General features: G+C 42.2%; 2 protein-coding genes and 1 long non-coding RNA gene across 3 annotated transcripts in view; 2 read left to right on the top strand and 1 right to left on the bottom strand.

The window, feature by feature from the left end:
* Positions 1-9,099, bottom strand: part of LOC133506570 (uncharacterized) — a 34,694-nt gene extending 25,595 nt beyond the window's left edge. The window contains exon 1 of the long non-coding RNA XR_009796528.1: positions 8,959-9,099. This is a non-coding gene — a long non-coding RNA (uncharacterized LOC133506570). The remainder of the gene's footprint in view (positions 1-8,958) is intronic.
* On the top strand, positions 8,652-13,637 carry lancl1 (LanC antibiotic synthetase component C-like 1 (bacterial)). Its single transcript, XM_061830826.1, has 9 exons — positions 8,652-9,070; positions 9,148-9,265; positions 10,477-10,687; positions 11,980-12,127; positions 12,215-12,361; positions 12,438-12,620; positions 12,811-12,987; positions 13,111-13,183; positions 13,271-13,637. The coding sequence occupies exons 1-9, from the start codon at positions 8,984-8,986 to the stop codon at positions 13,345-13,347; spliced, it is 1,221 nt and encodes a 406-aa protein (XP_061686810.1). The 5' UTR covers positions 8,652-8,983; the 3' UTR covers positions 13,348-13,637.
* Positions 13,638-14,639: 1,002 nt separating this feature from the next.
* Positions 14,640-17,174, top strand: mylz3 (myosin, light polypeptide 3, skeletal muscle). The gene is made up of 6 exons (XM_061831232.1): positions 14,640-15,000; positions 15,317-15,344; positions 16,003-16,146; positions 16,232-16,402; positions 16,492-16,569; positions 16,648-17,174. The coding sequence occupies exons 1-6, from the start codon at positions 14,998-15,000 to the stop codon at positions 16,674-16,676; spliced, it is 453 nt and encodes a 150-aa protein (XP_061687216.1). The 5' UTR covers positions 14,640-14,997; the 3' UTR covers positions 16,677-17,174.
* The last annotated feature ends 1,391 nt before the right edge of the window (positions 17,175-18,565 follow it).

Consider the following 18,565-nt stretch of genomic DNA (forward strand, 5'->3'; position numbering starts at 1 on the left):
TTGTATGTATGTATCTATGTATATATATAATAGGGAGGCACGGTGGATCAACTGGTAAAGTGTTGGCCTCACAGTTCTGAGGTCCTGGGTTCAATCCCGGACCCACCTGCGTGGGTTTCCGCTTGGTACTCCGGTTACCTCCCACATTCCAAAAACATGCAACATTAATTGGACAGTCTAAATTGCCCCTAGGTGTGATTGTGAGTGTGGCTGTTTGTCTCAATGTGCCCTCCGATTGGCTGCCAACCAGTTCAGGGTGTACCCCGTCTCCTGCCCGTTGACAGCTGGGATAGGCTCCAGCACTCCCCGCGACCATTGTGAGGATAAGCGGCAAATATATATATATATATATATATATATATATATATATATATATATATGTATATATACAGTATATATACACGGCCAAGTTTCTATCTCCAGGCCTCATGGTTCTTTTGTCCTCCTGCTCTGGTTCTCTGGTAATTTTACAATTAAATACATTCTTTTGTTTTTTTTTAATCACGCTAAAGCACTGAAATCCTTCATTCTACAGAAAATGGAGGCTTCTTTTAATGATGTTCAAGAAAAACATCTGGATCTTCTTGCATATTGCCAGCCAATCCATGGACATTTTGGGCCGATTTTCTGCAAAACTGACCCTGACATTATAATGCACACAATAAACAGTCAGAGTTTCTTAAAACACATTTCAAAGTAATTGATAAACTAGAGGTTCAATAAGACACACGTTTAACAAACTACTGGTAACAAACACTTGGATTGAAAGGGTTGACGCCCTTAGAATGGTAAAAAGTACACAGCGCAATCCATGGTGGAAATTGCACGGCTTCAATGCTGGAAAAATACTCATTCTTTATCTTCCAATTTGTACGCGAGTAAATTTTTTTTTCAAACATAATTCTGAATTTGAAGATTATGTTGATCTTGTAACATTAAAATACTTTTTTTTTTCAACTGAAAATAGGCGTCACAGCTGCCTTTGTGTGACGCATGGCAACAAGATTTATTGAGCTATAAATCCTACAAATTATTGACCTATAAATACAAGAAAAGAAACATTTCTGAAGATCACTGATCATTTACTGTCATACAATCAAAAAGTAAATATGTCAGAGTAAACTATAAAAAGTTTTTAGTGTTCAGGAGTTTGTTTTTGTCCAGTGAAAGCAAGGTTGAACATTTTGGATTTGAACAGTTCCATCTGCTTCAATCTTATTGTTGATGCTGATGATTGGTGGATTCCTGTGAAACTGTCTTCCTCACTGTCTTTGCACTTTTATGTTTTTATACTCCCAGTAGCATATGATTAATTTCCTTTCTTCAAAAGCTAATCATTTATTTTCTATTATTCAGGGTTATTTTATAGTGGAACAAAACCAAATATATGTGAATAATGGGCTATCAAGCGGGTGAACATTTTGGGGACTCCCTGAAATAACTTTGTAAGGATTATTGCAATATGTCCGTGAAACTCCATATAATTCTACTTGTTTACCTCCTCCCATTTTCCATCACTCGTCCGAGACTCCGCCCACGCTGGTGCATCCTAATTCAGGAATCCTCACAACTTCATTGGCGTAGTTACCGCAACAACACGAAAAAGTTAGAGTTCTACCAGCAATGTCTTCTCTTTCCTCTCTTTCACAGCGATGTTTGTCTTCTTCTGTGATGTCTCGCCTAACTGTCGGGACGGGCATCCCTGTGGTGAGCCAACATCTCTGACTCCACAGGGGGAGAGCTTAAGGCAGTGCGGCCCGAATTAGAATCGTGCGCCGCCTTCCAATCATGTCATCAGACTCTCCAGATGGGAAGTTTGTTAGCGTGTGACTCAGCGTACCAATGGCGTGTTTCAATGTGCATGCAACCAATGGAATATGTTTCTTCTCCCTTGTGATGTCGAGATTTTTACGTGTTACTTTACACACTCCCTTTTAAACGATATGGGTGTGTATATATATATTTGGTATCTTCCCTCTCCTGGCCAGCATGGAGACCGAGTTACTAGCACATCTGCCTCACTGTCTGAATTAAGTTTTCATGGTCTTCGCATGCTTGCGTGGGCATTTTGCAGGTAATAAAACATGCATGTTTGGTTAATTGAAGACTCTGAACGAAGAAACAAAGTACAGTATTACAGAAACATGCATTGAAATACAGTAGTAGGTAGTGTTTGTCTGACAGCCAGGAGATGCAGTTTAAATCTGTGTCGGAAAGTATCTGTGTGGAGATAACGTCTTCTCCTTGTGCTTGCATGTGTTTTCTCCAGGAATTCCAGCTTGGTCCAAAAATTTGCTTTTTATGTTAACTGAGGACTCTAAATCCGGTGCGTCCAAATGTTTTCCTCTAAGGGCTGCATACAGAAAAATCAAGGGATGCAAGGACCACTTTTACATTCTTCACTTAAATTATTCAATGGGCTGAACCGAATTCATCAGTGTAGGTAAACATCTGCCAGGAAACAATGGGTGCCAGGTGAGCACATCCGCCTCACCGTTCTGAGGATACGGGTTAAAATTCTGCCTCACCTCTCTGGAGTTTGTATCTTGTCCCTGTCCCTGTGTGGGTTTTCTCTGGGTACTCCAGTTTCCTTCCACATCCCAAAAGCATGTATCGTGGTAAGTTAATTGAAGTCTCTAAATTGCATGTTGGTGTAAATGTGAGTGCAAATAATTGTTTGTATGTGTGCCCTGCAATTGGTGATGTGGGCATGTATACAGACTTTCTCAAAAATTTTACTATCATGAAGTTTATTTCCATAATTCGTTTAAGTTTTGTAGAATGGATTGAGAGACCACAATTTAAACATTTTCAAGTATTTATTGTTTTTTCCTGTATGTAATTTGGGCTTTGATGTCATAAAAGCCACAAAATCAGGAATTTAAAAAAATGGGATAATGTGAAGAAATCAACCCAAATTTTGTAGGTCATAAATCTTTTAAACTTCGCGTGGCACACTAACCATCTACTATATCAAATCTCCTGCACACATTTCCCCAGGTGTCATTAAATCGATACCCTCTATAGTATGAGTAAGCCACAAAAATTCGCTGGTAAGAAGGCTGGATGTTCTCAGATTGCGGTGTCTAAGCATGTCAATTGAAAGTCTAGTGGAAGAACAAAATGTGGCAGAAGATGTGGATTATCAAACAGAGGAGTTTCAAGAATACAGCAGCGATCCAGAAAGAGTGAAATGAGGTGGGTGTTACAGCATCAAAAACCACCACATTCATCAGCCCATCCAGATGAGATACAACTGTTGGGTTTCTCGGGTCAAGCCACTTCTCAGCCTGAGCCAGCCTAAGAAGCATCTCAACTGGAAGAAAAAGAAGAACTGGACTGTTCACCTGTGGTCCGAGGTCCTCTTTTCCAATGAAAGTGAAGTGGGCCATTCATTCAGGAATCAAGGTCCAAGGCTTTGGAAGGCAGGTGAAAAACAGAATCTGAGGTGGCTGAGATCCAGTGTGAAATAGCCACTGCCAGTCATGATTTAGGGTATAATGTACAGTGCAGCTGTTTGTTGATAAGCTCTGCTTCCTTAAATCCAAGGTCATTGAAGCAGTCGAGCAGAATGTTTTAGAGGACTTCATGATTCCTTCTGCTGAGGATGTGTAAGGAGATGCAGATTTCATCTTCCAGCAGGAGATGGCCCCTGCCTATACCACCAGAAGCATCACAAGCTGGTTAGCTCCATGCCATCATAGTGCTTGATTGGCCATCCAACTCACCGGATCTAAACCCCATTGAGAATTTATGGGATAATATCAAGAGGAAAATGAAGGCCATTAGACCTTAAAACAAAGAACTAAGAGTAAGCATCAAGCAACTCTTGGGTTCCATAACTCCGAGGTAATCTCACAGGCTGATTGGCTCAATGCCACAGCGTATCAAGGCAATGATTAAAGAGTCCCACCCAAGTATTTAAGATTAATATATCATTTTGAAAGTACCATTTTTGACTAATGCAACACTAATTTCTTTCTTATTTCACAGCATTCTATATTTTTCAATTGCTCATTTTGTGGGTTTTATGAGCTGGATGCCCAAATTATGTAAAAAAAGTAATAATAATTAACAAATACTTGTTTAAATTGTGAATTTATACTCTATAAAAGTTGAGCTTTTTGAGTGGAATTATAGAAATAAACTTTTCCATCATATTCACATTTTTGGGAAGGACCTCTGTATGATTACAGATATATATATAAGGGTGCTAGTTAGAATGGCGCCCTGTGCAAAACTGTCATGTTCTGTTGGAGGAATGTTTTGAGTTCCCCCTGTCAATCTGTGCTCCCTGGGTTTCGTTTAGTTTCCCCTGAGATGAGTTTAGCAGGGAGGCACACACTTGGGCACAATTGTAATGAACTGTCAGTCTTAAGCACTTCGACCACACCAGGCTGGTGCTGGATCATCCCATCCATCCAGTCTCTACACATCTTATCCTATTCAGGGTCACAGGGTTCTGGTGCCTTTCCCAGCTTACTGACGACATCCTGAACTGGTCGACAGTCAGTCGCTGGATCATTCCTTTGTCCTCGTTGTTTGCATTCTGTCCTGCTTGCATGTAAATTTGTCTTGGTTGGATATTTTTGTCCATGCTTCATGTTTTAAGTATTACGTTGTGCCATTTTTTTTCTGGTAATACTCTCTGGTTTACTTCTTCCTCGTTTGCATTTTTTTAGATCCAGTAGGTGTTAGTAATGAGCAACATCAGCCTCATTGGCTTAAGCTACCCTGAATTAATTAAAGCGATGGAAACGCAAACCACATGGGTTAGAGGAACACTAAATTTCTGGGCTGGTTGGCGGAAAAGCCCCTTATTAGTGGCAGCCAAAATTCACTTGTGGCGGCCTGCTACAAATTGTGGGGAACCCTGTAAGACGACAGCCGGCCTGCAACGCTAATGAGGACAAACAGTATAAAAAATGGATGGATGGATAGATTCTCTCCCTTCTTACCATCTTGTAGTTAATGTTTGAGAGTGTTTGCGGATCGGAACGGAATCCCAATTTCCCCCAAACACGCACAAACACTGCCCCCACCTTGTTTTCAAAGACCCTCCTGCAATTCTGCGTGAGGTCTTCTCAAAATTTCGTCTGACTTTTAATGAGGTAGCTGTTTATCAAGTCCACTCAGGGTGGCTGTGTGAGCGCTTAGCATTTGCTCTCCAATTGGGGAAGCTAAACAGTCCATGTTGCTCATAATCAACCATTCTGGGGAAAGAGACGTGCGCTGACTTTTGGGAGTATTGGCCACGCTGCAGGAAAGGAGGACTGTGGCTTCATTTTTTAGCAGCCATATAAAAGTCAGCTCAATTTTTTAAGGGCGCGGAGGAGGGGTGGTGGTGGGGTGGTTAAATCATACCTATTCAAAGCTAAACTGGCCATTAGTTTTTGTCACAAAATAAGGGCAATCTGGCCATCTAGTGGATGGAGATGCATTAGTGTGCAGGCGCAGTGCATTGGGCAACAGAAAGAAGGATGCTCATTCAAAGAGATTTGAATATCATGTTTTGCCACCCAACATTGGAACTACTAGCTTCATGGCTAGATTTTTTTTCTAAATATAAGGACACAGAATTGACATACTGGTTTCATTTCCATCCCTCTTCTTCATCATGGTTTTTCCTTGTTAGGGTCATGGGTGACCTGCTGGAGCCCAGCTGACTTTGGAAGAGAGGCAACTTGAATCGTGAACTGGTCACCAGCGACTTGCAGGGAACATAAAGACAAACAAGCATTCACACTCACGTTGACACTTTAAGAAAGGTTTTGAGGAAGCCAAAGTACAGAAAGTGTGAAAACCGCCGCAAGCACGAGGAAAAGATACAAACTCCACAAGGATAAGCCAGCACCAGGATTCAAACCACCAAACTCAGCAAACTACAATTCAAATGTGCCAGGCAATGTACCTCCGAATATTAGTTCAGTCATAAATAATAGATGCCATTTTATATTCTTATTAGGTTTTTACATGTTTAGTATGTGCTTCCTCACTGTTGTCTGCACCTCAACAATACCTCCCAACCCCAAAGATTACAGTTGACCAGTGTACTGTGTATTTTTAGCACAGCCTCAATGAGGGGATGTCAGGGGGCCAAATGTTCTTTATATCAGCTGTCAGGCCTTTTACCTGACACCAAGATGGATATCATCCAGTTGGAAGGGGTTGCATGGGGCACGGGGGCGGATGATATGTAGCACCACCTCCAAGCAAATTAGATTTTAATTCTGTTTTTTGGTACAGCTCAATAAATTGTCAGTGTGGGATGATTGGGAAAGTAGGGGCGCGGGGGGGTAGATGTGGGGTAGATGCGTTCTGGAGTAACACATTCAAACTCATGTTCAAGGGGAGTCCGCACACTTGCCACCATTTCAATTTTTAAGTGGAAAAGCAATATGCATAGGCCCTTAAAGAAACATTATTTGCTTAATCCACTAAAATGACTCATTGAAGAATGTTTGTGTGTGTAAAAGCTTGCTCCCCATGCAAATATAAACAATATGGAATCTGAGAATGATGCATGTCTTATCTTGTGGCTGCTACATAGATTTGAACATTTCAGTATTTGTGTCAGAGCAACTGCAGGGAACAACTGATGATCAACATCGCCTCTGATTGATATTTTACCCTCATGATGAAATTTTTTTACCCACTGACCCAGTGACTCAGCTCAGTAACGGGTCTTTCCTGGCAGTCTCTGTTTGAATATTCTCACAGTCCTTGCCTCATTTCCATCCCCTGTTTCTCAAGGCAAGGTAAAACTGTCCCAAGGAATTTGAGCAGAGGCTCAATACACTGGACCACATCACTACCTCCTTCGCCCATTCGCAGCCCACTCGATTGATATGGAAATTACAGATGGGGTGAGTGGGGTGTTAAACAGAGAAACAAAGGACTGACCATGATGACTCTTGCATATTGCTGGCTTTCTTTGCATTTTTGAAAGCCAAGGTTGCATCAGGTGCACTTTCTGCATACAGCTGAAAGATTAATTAGTGTAGCCTTCGACTAAAGCACTAAAGTACTGCCTGATAATGAGGTGTACTGTTTTGTACTGTGCTCTTCACGGGAAAATCTGCAGGCAAAACAAAGGATAGTGCAGCATACATAAATTCACCATCCTCGAAGACGGAGATTCTCAAAATGGGATATGAGTGCCAGTACACTGGCTCACCCTAGTGGTAGCAGTATTGTAGTTCAGTATTGTATTATTTAATTTTGAAGTTCTTTGAACATGCACATCGGCTGCACATGATCAAAATGTGTGAAGCCAACATGGAAATTTGCCTTTAATCATTAGTTCCTGTTTGTTTTTAAATATTTGTTCGAGTCCAATTGTGATTTACTGTGACTTTTGGGTTCAGGTAGGTTTAGGTAATTTACTATTTAAGCACAGCGCTTCCAACTGCATAATGTTCAAATGGCTAACATTATTTAATGATTTTATAGAGCTATATCCATCCATCCATCCATTATCTGAGCTTCTTATCCCCACAATGGTCGCGGGAGTGCTGGAGTCTATCCCAGCCTAACCCTAACTGCGGGCGAGAGGTAGGGTACACCCTGAACTGGTTCACAGGGCACATCGAGACAAACAGCTGCACTCACTATCACACCTAGCGGCAATTTAGAGTCTCCAATTAATTCATATTTTTGGGATGTGGCAGGAAACCGGAGTGTCCACAGCAAACCCACGCGGACATGGGGAGAACATACACACTCCACACAGGCAGAGCCGGGATTTTAACACCGCTCCCCAAAACTGTGAGGCAGACGCTCTCACCAGTCGTTTCACCATGCCCCCGTCTATGTAAATGTTTAGTCATGCATTCATTTTCCGAGCCGCTTATCCTCACATGGGTCGCGGGATATATGTAAATATATTTAATACAATTTTTAATATTAAGCCTCTGAACTGCGCTGAAACTTTTGTTGGCAATCATGGTGATACTTGGACCACTAAGAAGGATTTTAGATATTGGTGTTACAAAAAAAAAACTTTGGAAACTGATACTGCAAAATAGCAAACTAAGCACCTGCTTAGGGTCGTGCGGCCACTGAAGACCACGAAAAGCAATTCACACCACATGTCACAGAGCATGGAGTATTTTTTCTTTTCTTTTTTTATCTTTTGTGCTGTTGTGTTGAAAGAACACGGTGCCATAATAATTTAACGTTGGTGCTGGCTAGTCCCTCTCATACTGAAGAAGTGTAGGTTCAAAGCTGGAACAAAATTAATTGTATCTCTGAAGAGTTCATCAAACACCATGTGATTAATTCTGCAAAATAACCCCTACTCTGCACACCCAAGTGTTAAAATTACACTTTTGGCAGTAATGTCACCTTCCAAAAATTTTTACCCTGAAATTTTAACCTTCTAAATTTTCCAGCTTGGGCAGGACATCTCTGATACAATTATCTACTGTGAACAGTTTTTTATTGAACGTGCTCGGCTTTAAGACCACAAATGACGTTTTGTTGTGTTTTATTCAGGATAATCGGTAGAAAAACTGGATGGATGGATGGATGGATGGATGTCTTTGTACCATATAAAAAAAGATATATTTGCGACCACCACCACGACTGCCTGTCGTGACGCCTTTCACACGTGATTCTACTTCTTGACCACTTGGGGCAGTACAGTTTTATAATGCTCAAATGCGCTCTGGGTACTCATGACAAGGAAGAGTGGACATAAACATGAACTTTTGTGGACCGTCAAAGGTCTGATTTAGATTTCGCTATAACGCTTTAATCGAGGGAAAAAATGCATTAATTGCATTTCTTCTCGAAAGCAATTGCTTATGCACGTCAACGTATTCCGTTTGCGATCCTAAGTCAGCACTTTAGGAGCCTTAGCGCCTCCGTGGGTTTGCTTGAATCGTTATATTTAGCCTCAGTTCAGTTTCACCCCCCTCCTCTTTTTCATTCGTCCCTCATTTTGGAATCGTTTACCTTATTCAAGCTGGTCGAAAGAGAAATGGAAACGAGAGCCTTGAGAAATCCTTATCCAGACTTTGATGGCAGCCCTGAGCTCACGCAGTCGCTTTTTGACTCGCATGGCAAGGTAATCCACACTCATTTCTGAAATATCAGTCGATTCTTCTCCGTGTTACGTTAATTAGACGCGGTGTGCCTTTTTAGCTGTCATCTGCGTTTGCTCAGCGTTTGAGCAGCAAGATCGATGAGCTGTTGGCTGCCATGGAGAACGGGCTCAAGTCTGCCGACCCAAAAGATTGTACCACCTACACTGGCTGGGCAGGTAATCGCGTCATTGAACTGGTGCTCACGTGACGTAGTTATATTTGAAACGAAGACCAGCGTTGTATTCCAATCAATAAGCTATAGTAGCTCCTTAGCTTTCACATCACTACGTGGACTTTACAATAACAGCGCAATTCTCACATTTAAATTCAAACAGAGGGCAGTGTGACAGTACTGTCTGACCACCTGAATCATTTCAGAAACACCCAAATCATATAGCTAGGGGAATAAAATCAGCAGCTAACTCTTACCTAACAACACAAATGATGACACATAACTAAATGTGACCATGAGGACTGGTAATTCTAATAGTCTGTTGGTATTGAGTTGTTCAAGTGAGGAACTATACCAAATATCCTGGTTTAAGTTACATGCTCATAAATTGGGAGCCAGTAGAGGTTTTGGAGAATGGCTATGATGTGGTCACGGAAATAGGACTGGGTGGGGAGCTGAGTTCTGGATTAGATGAATTTTCTGACAGACTTGGGGGTGAACAAATGAAGTGAATAAATGCATATATTGGAAATTCTGTAGCGGAGAAGGTAAGTGAGGAATGGAGCTGGGTAATGTCTTTTTTTAAGTGAAGGAAGGTAGTTTGATGTTCGTCCTTTTTGGAGAATACTGGGCTCATAACAATGAGGTGTTTGATGTTGAAGGTAGTCTATGCTGGTACAATATTTTGGAACAAAGAGAACTTTATTGACAGTCAGCAAGTATCAGATCAAGCTTTGGAGTACTTTAGAGGGATTAAGTAAATAGGTAGCTCTGATTTATGAAGCATCCATGAAATCATCTGTTTTTAGCAACTTCCCACTCCAAATTTGACCCTTCATGCTTCTGTGTAAATGATGTTCCTTGTTTGTTCTTTCTTTGCCAGCTCTCTTGCCTCTTTATCAAAATTATTAAAGTGCATAGAATGTGTGGGCACTGAGCTCGGGGCCCCCTCAGGAATTTATTATGACACATTAACCATACGATCTCCATGTATGTATGTGTTTACTGTGGTGTCTCTATGGGCCTAATGTATAGCAAAGTCAGAATGATAGACTGGTGTACAGTATTCAATAATCAGGTTTTGATCAGGACAAAGGCCGAGATTGAACCGGGGTCGACAGAAAACATTTATTAATATCATCATTCCTCAGATCAAAATACACATCCAGTAAGTTGACATCCCGACTTGGTGGTTGTTGTTTTTATGTTGTCCAGGCATTGCATTGCTATACCTGCACGTCCACCGCATTTTCAAGCAACCAGCGTTCCTCCAGAAGGCTCTGGAACACGTCAGCCGCAGTCTGAAGTGCCTGACCCGCCGCCATGACGTCACTTTCCTCTGTGGCGACGCAGGCCCACTGGCTGTGGCCGCTGTGGTGTACCATCGGCTGCAAAAGCCAGGAGAGGCCGACGAGTGCATCAGAAGGTCACAATACAAACTGTTGAGCTCCTACAAAACACCTTGGGATCTGTTTTCCACATTCCCAAAATTCCACACTTTACACAGAAAAGATTAGAATGAAATATTTTACATGCTTACCTACACGTGTGCAAGGCTCGAATTATGCTAAATCTTGCATTCTATTTTCCGGGCCCGCATTCGCATTTTGTGAGTCAAAAAAACAAAGCAGGTTTACCGCAGAAATGGTCGCGAACACAGAATTTTATTTATTTTATAACGTGTCAACGATAGTATAACTCAAACGTCATGGTGCATAGTGTGCTTTCTTGTCTCTTTCTTGTAGTCACTGTGTGACAAATGGGCAATCTGATGATCCGGTAGTGGTAAAATTTTGAGTCAAGAGGGTGAGAATTGTGGCCAGAGAGGACTAAGAGTAAAATGGATTATCATTATGTACACAAACATAGGAAGATTTTATGTGAAAGGTGAAGATTTTGTCATTTTAGTGTCAAGTAGCCTCCAGCCTCAAAAAGGTTGGTGGCCCTTGCAGTAAACATTTGAGTTTCAGATTAAAAGATGAATGTGAGACAAAAGTTCAGAATTCCAGCATGTAATCATCTCTCTCTTTAAGTGAGGAAAAGTATTTGAACATGTAGCAAATGGATGTTTCTAGTTTTAGTTTTACATGTATTTTTCTTAAGTTCAGCACATTATTTGGACATGTATAACTTTCTTATTTTCTTACGACTGTTGTGAAATGCAGCCCTACTTTTATTATGTAATTGAAAGAACATTACACAGTTGTGCACATATGTTTGATTACCAGGAAAGAGTGTATTATGCTCTAATTTCATTATAACAGTGGCATTCAAAAAAATCATTTATTTAAAAGTTTTTGCGAAACTTTGTTGTTCTAAAAAACAAGACTAGATGTAATATATTAGAGAACAAGCAGAATGGATAACACAAGACTATTGTACAAACATTAAAGTATCAAACTGTTAAAAAGGAACAAGTGTAATGAAGAAAAATCAGCAATGCAGCGGAACTGTGAAGCAAGAACCGTAATGTAGCGGAGGATTCGTGTATACTTCCTACTTCCATGTTTCTTGACCAATTCAAACCAATCTAGGTCTCAAATGTACATTTCAGGTAATTCTAGTTTCATGGCAGCTTTTCAGTATTCACATGCAATTTCTAACGAAAAACTAATACTTAATTAGACTCCAATTAACTAGAATCGTAAAACTACCCAGCTTTAATTGTCAAACGAGTGTTGTTTAGATGAGTGTCACTCTCATATTCATCACTTGCAGACTGCTGCAGTATCACCAGACGGTTGTGAAAGGTTCAGACGGGATGCCAGATGAGCTCCTCTATGGGCGCGTGGGTTACCTCTATTCTCTCATCTTCATCAACCAGCAGCTCGGCACAGACAGAATCCCACTGCAGCACATCCAGCAGGTGACAAATTATTGTTATTAATCTCTGTTGGCTTTATATTTTAATAGCCACTGATCAGCAGCAATGTTTGGTTGCATTCTCCGTCAGATCAGTGAGGCTGTTTTAGCATCAGGCGAGCACATTAGTAGGAAGTTTCACATCCAGAATCAAAGCCCTCTGATGTATGAGTGGTACAACGAACAATATGTGGGCGCTGCCCACGGATTGGCTGGCATTTACTACTTCCTCATGCAGGTAAGGCAACCATCATTCTGACGTTAGCATAGCAAGGAACGCCCGGTTTGACTCCGATCTTCTTGGACCCTGGCAGTCTGGCTTTGTTGCGGCTGAGGAAAACGTCCGCAGGATGGTCAAACCCAGCGTCGACTACGTTCGCCATATTAAATTCCCCTCAGGGAACTATCCTCCCTGCGTCGGAGACGGCCGTGACCTGCTAGTGCACTGGTGCCACGGCTCCCCGGGCGTCATCTACATGCTCTTGCAGGCACACAGGGTAAATGCTGAGTTGTAATTATCATCATAAGAGAGAGGATCTGTTTTGAATTAGGAATGGTTTTAATTGGTGGGCAAGTATGAAAGGAATTGAAGGTCAGAAAAGTGGTGAAGCAATAACATAGATTTCTGGTGTGGATTCTATAGCCATCTTATGATCGAGCTTAATGAATTCCTTTTGGATGTTCCAGGTGTTTGGAGAATCGCAATACCTGGAGGATGCTCTGCAGTGTGGCGAGGTTGTGTGGCGGTGCGGATTGCTGAAGAAAGGCTACGGGCTGTGTCATGGCGCAGCAGGCAATGCTTATGCGTTCCTTGCTCTATACCGTCAAACACAGGACCTCAAGCACCTTTACAGAGCCTGCATGGTTTGTGCATGGAAATGAGTAGTAAATAAATAAGTAGATAAGTAAAATATAAGTAGTCTGAGCTACTTGCTGAACTATATGGCACGTGATGTGCTCCATTGAGATGTTCCCTTTGGTGTTCAGTTTGCAGACTGGTGCATGAACTATGGCTCGCACGGCTGCAGAACACCAGATACCCCCTTCTCGCTTTTTGAAGGTATGAGTGCTAAAGTAATGTTCTAGGACTACAAGTCAGAGCAACTGACAAAAACGGGCTTGAACCAAACTGTTTCTCCTCCGGTAGGCATGGCAGGTACCACCTACTTTTTGGCCGACCTCCTGCAGCCAACACAAGCACGTTTCCCGGCCTTCGAGGTGTGATTTTCCCCAGCAGCCCTTCCCCCGACCTCAAAGCAACAGGTAGATGTCCTGCTGTGACCTAACAAGACCGGATGTGTCATGTCTGTTTATCCAGTTTAATTTCCTAACTCCCAATAAACTGACAACCCATAATGGTCACAATGAAATGTAAATATTGTTCTTTTAATTATTGGAGTTAGCAGTCATCTGTCATATTTTAAGTCATCCATTTGCTATTTAAGATGTCATAAATAGATCATTTGCACTGTCTGAGAAATAAATGGAGTGATTCTCACAGCAACTCTTATTGTTGTTCTTGTGCAGCAGCACAAACCACCACGAGGTGGCACCAATGTTCTCAAATGGAAGAATTTATTTCCCCTGTTAGTTATTTTTATGTGACGGTTAAATTTAGAGTTGATTACCCCTGATTCAAATTGGATGGCAGAATGTTAGATGATAATAACTGCGTTAACCACTTTCATCCTGGAGACTTCTAAGCAAGTGGGTCAGGTCTCCTCCAGTGCAACATGTGTGTCTTTTCCAAATAAGGCTCACACTTGAGCCTACACTAAACACCACACAGCGACACAATGCCAATGCTCTTTTTTTAATCCTTGGTCCTTCTCTGTGACACACGGTTGGAGGGTTCTTGTGCATGCCGAGCGGGAGGGGACATGCCGGAGAAGCAAGAGGAGAGTTTGCGTTCCCCACCTTCCCATCTACGAAACCGAACACCTCAAGCAGGAATGGTTAAAAATAGAGGTCATCTGTGCAGGGGCGTGTCCTCACGAGGTTCACCCTTTCTTACAAACAGCAGATTGCATCAAGCGTGTTACGCGTCAATCTGTGTCATTTCTTCACATAACTTAACCTTCGACCTTGACTTTTGAGAGCAGCTCTCTGGGCCTTTTGTTATTCTGCATTTACCATCAACAAGTGACTGACTATGTACAGTTGGGGAAATATGGCCGACATGACCCATACGAGGGGACGGTTCCAACAGTCACGGGCTGCGTCTCAGCACCATGGAGAGCGCTGGTGATGGTGACTGAACAAGCCGCTCATCCCGGTTATTTTCACTACATTTTCTGGCTGTGATCTCATTGGACTTAGCACTTCAAAGAGAACAACATTATGTAAATATGTGATGAAAATGGGATCTTCAGTGTGGTTATATCCTTCTATTAATTCATCATACATAAGAGTAACTATCTTTGTGAGCTTAAAAAAAAAAGGGCTGGCCTTTGAGGCCTTCTGAAGAGGTTCATAAGGTTCACTAGGCTGCAAAGATTTAATATTTTTCACCATCAAAGTCTTTTTGCGTCTTTGAAACGACCCAAAGGATAATACCACCAAAAATGTTTATACTTTAAATGTGTAGTTTTAAAACACTTTTAACTATTGAGGCTCAAAGTCTTGATCCTAAAAATAGCCCTGTCCCCATCTAAAGGCCTGCCGCTACCACGGCCAGGCCGCACCGCTCACCTTTCTGTTTGCCCTAAGAAAGTTAAAGATGTCCCAGTGTGTCATCTGAGTCACCTCATTAGCATGTGTGACATCACGGCCCGGAATAAATAAGAGCGTGCTCGAGCCAAGGATCAGGACCACTCTGTCTCGGGACTTTGGCCTCTTTTGTTCTTCCCTCTCCTGCATCTCCAACTCTCCAAAATGGTGTGTACTCACTTGTGTGGTGAATCTTTTTGGGTGGGGTAGTGGTACCGATATAAATGCTGCTGGGTGCATTTGTATTAATTTGGATGGAATCTTGGGAAATAAATTATAGATGGGAAAATGCAAATGACTTTAGTTTCAGCAGAGCCACCATATGATGTCAACACTAAATGAATGTGGAAAAAGACAAGTAAATGTAATTTTTAATTGGTTACCGTGTTAATTTTATCATCCTCAAGTCTACTCTTTGTGCTTTTATGGTGACATTATTTTGATGCACATCTTTGTGTGGGGGTTTTCTGTGTTTGCTTCACAGACTGAGTTTACAGCGGATCAAATTGAGGGTAAGTGAGGAAGATTCTCCGATTGCCATTCAATAGTACCATGCTGTGCTCACTCCATTGTTCAGGGGTTTGTGAAATTAGTTTCCCATTAACTGTAATCTGCTCCAGTTGCCATGGGAATGTGAATTATGTCTATTCTGAGCTGTCCATATGCCCTGCAGTTAACACCAGGGGTGAAGGTTTAGCATCCGGGCTTGATGAGCAAGGTCACCTTACAGTCAGGAATCCAAACTGGGAACCTCACTGCCACTGAAATCTTGTACCTTTCATTTGGTAATGTAATAATTGTGCAATGGAAAGAAAGAAGATGGTTGTATTTTGCAGCTTTAGATTAGTTACCAGTCAGTCAGCATTTTCAAGTTTAACAGTTCTGCCATGTCTCTATATGGCAACTGTCAGGGGGTATCAGTTTGCACCCCCCAACGCCCAATGGGGAGCAGTAGAGGAGGGGTGGGGGTGTTGTGTGTGCTACAGCTGTTGCCACAAAATATAAAAGCGTCATCCGTCTTGACAGTCTGATGGACAAAAATAGATCATCTCCGCTGCCTCTTAGCCTTTCCTTCCGTGTACAGTAGCTGCCATGGTGGCAAACATCGATGTTAAATAAAACCTTTTCTTGTTCCTTTGAATTACAATTCCCATGTTCTCTCCTTCTCAGACTTCAAGGAGGCCTTCGGTCTCTTTGACAGAATTGGTGACAACCAGGTGGCCTACAACCAGGTGGCCGACATTATGCGCGCCCTGGGCCAGAACCCCACTAACAAGGACGTCGTCAATATCCTGGGCCACCCCACCGCAGATGGTAAGAACACGAGCGCTCACAAATGCCTTGCTAAACAAACCAGTGTGTGTACTTAATGCCCCTCCACTTGTGACATCACCTGCAGACATGGCCAACAAGAGGCTCAACTTTGAAACCTTCCTGCCCATGCTGAAACAGGTGGATGCTCTGCCCAAGGGAACCTACGACGACTACGTTGAGGGTCTGCGCGTCTTCGACAAAGAGGGCAACGGCACTGTCATGGGTGCTGAGCTGCGCATTGTGCTATCCACCCTGGGTGAGTTATACCCTCCATTCCTTCAAATAAACACAAAAGCACTCAAATGTCGAGTATCATTTGTGACATGGAGCAATGTCGGGCAACAGGAGAGAAGATGAGCGAGCCCGAGATTGATGCCCTCATGACCGGCCAGGAGGATGAGAACGGCAGTGTGCACTATGAAGGTATGTTTCCCTGCACAGTATATGCTTTGTCATTCTCTTTCTTGGGCACCAAATCTTGTCCCCCTGTTCTGTTTGCAGCTTTTGTCAAGCACATCATGTCCGTGTAAGCAGCCCGCAGCAGGAGCGTGTTCAGGACATCGGACACTGTTTGGAAGAACAACAAGAAAAGACATGGACTTTGTTCAAGGGATGTTGAAACGAGCCCGACTTGTTTATTTTCTTTTCCTTTCGGTTTCAACCCTCCTTCCTCGGGACATCCACTTTCCATTGTAGACCACGTCACTCACCTACTACCGGGGGCGTGTCTCCACTCGCCACATGAGGTGAGGAAACGGGGGAGTAGGGGTGACCGCTCATCAAGTGAGGGCCGATCCCTCCCTTCCCACCGCCACCTCATTCAGTCGAGCCATCACTGGCCCAGCAGCGCCAAAGGTCCTGGAGAATGGCAGTGGACTGACCGCCAAACACTCCCACCTCCCTGAAGACTGTTGTTTATATTCACTCTGTTCACTGCAGAATAAACTTTTCCAAAGTACATCCCAGCTCAGTCTGTTTTTGATCTTTCATTCAGACACTTACAGCAACAAATAAGCTGCAAAATCTGGACTTCAAGAGAAACTGCATATACGGCAGACGCTGCTCAATAAATTAAAATGTCCTGAAATTTGTTCATTTCATTCAAAAAGTAAAACTTAGTGAACAGATTTAGACAGGGAAAAGAATTTATGTTTTTTGTGTAATATTTTGATTTCTTGCAATGATGCATTTTGGCCTGCAGTTGGCTGGCAACCAGTTCAGGGGACCTCACCTGTTGTCCAACGTTTGCTGGAATCGGTTTCATCTCACCTGTGACCCTAATGAGGAAAAGTTCTATATTTAAAAAAAAAATGGATCAATGGTCAATTTGAGGGTTTTTTTTTTTTATTGTCAGCTATAATCACCAGCATTTCAAGTAAATGTAGTCAATCTTCACAATACTTTATAAATACTGTATGAGTGTCCTTTATTTAATTGAACAACTGAAATAAATTCAGCATCCCAAAATAGTCTAATATGCTCCTATACACCTGTCCATGTAATAAGCTATCCATCCATCCATTTTCTTTCCCATTTATCCTCACGGGGGTCGCGAGGAGTGCTGGAGCCTATCCCAGCTGTCAAGGGTCAGGAGGCAGGGTACACCCTGAAATGGTCGCCACTTAATCGCAGGGCACATAGAGACAAACAGTCGCACTCACAATCACACCTAGGGGAAATTTAGAGTGCCCAATTAATGTTGCATGTTTTTGAGGGATGTGGGAGGAAATTGCAGTGCCCGGAGAAAACCCACGTAGGCATAGTGGGGACCGGGATTGAACCTGGTCCTCAGAACTGTGAGGCCAACGCTTTACCAGCTGAGCCCACCGTGCCGCCGGTAATAAGCTATAAATTGAATAAAATTGAAAGGATAACAAAAAGCATACCTTTGACATGGTTGATGCTTTACAGTATTCCTGATCTTGAAGCATTTGGAATGGGAATCAAGATGAGTGATGGAGACGTGATTCTAATGCACTGTATTTAATGGCCTTGCAATTGCTCTCAGTCCGACCCTTAAAATGAGAAGGTTAAAGCAGACGCCATTAAAAAACCTCAAAAGGGTCTTCGTATCTGTACATCACATTACTCACGACTAATAAGAAACATTCGGGTATTATTCTTTTTTTATTTTATTCATTTATTTATTTTATTTTTACCAAAGAGTCAAGAGTCAAATGGTTCACATTGATTTCCAGGCAGAAGATTTTAGCAAACTCTAGACAGAAAAAGTGTCATAAAATCCTTCATCTTTATCAATTCTAATCAACTAGGATTTCATAAGTCGTTTAACGCTCCTCTATCAGGTGTTATCCTCTATTTTCATGTAAAGGTATTATGAAAAGGTTAGTCACATACCTACCAAGATCGATCTGTGCCATTGATCCGAGCAACAGAAAAGTTTTTGACCAGTAGAGGG

The sequence above is a fragment of the Syngnathoides biaculeatus genome, chromosome 2 (genome assembly GCF_019802595.1).
Source record: "Syngnathoides biaculeatus isolate LvHL_M chromosome 2, ASM1980259v1, whole genome shotgun sequence".
NCBI classification, from domain to species: domain Eukaryota; kingdom Metazoa; phylum Chordata; class Actinopteri; order Syngnathiformes; family Syngnathidae; genus Syngnathoides; species Syngnathoides biaculeatus.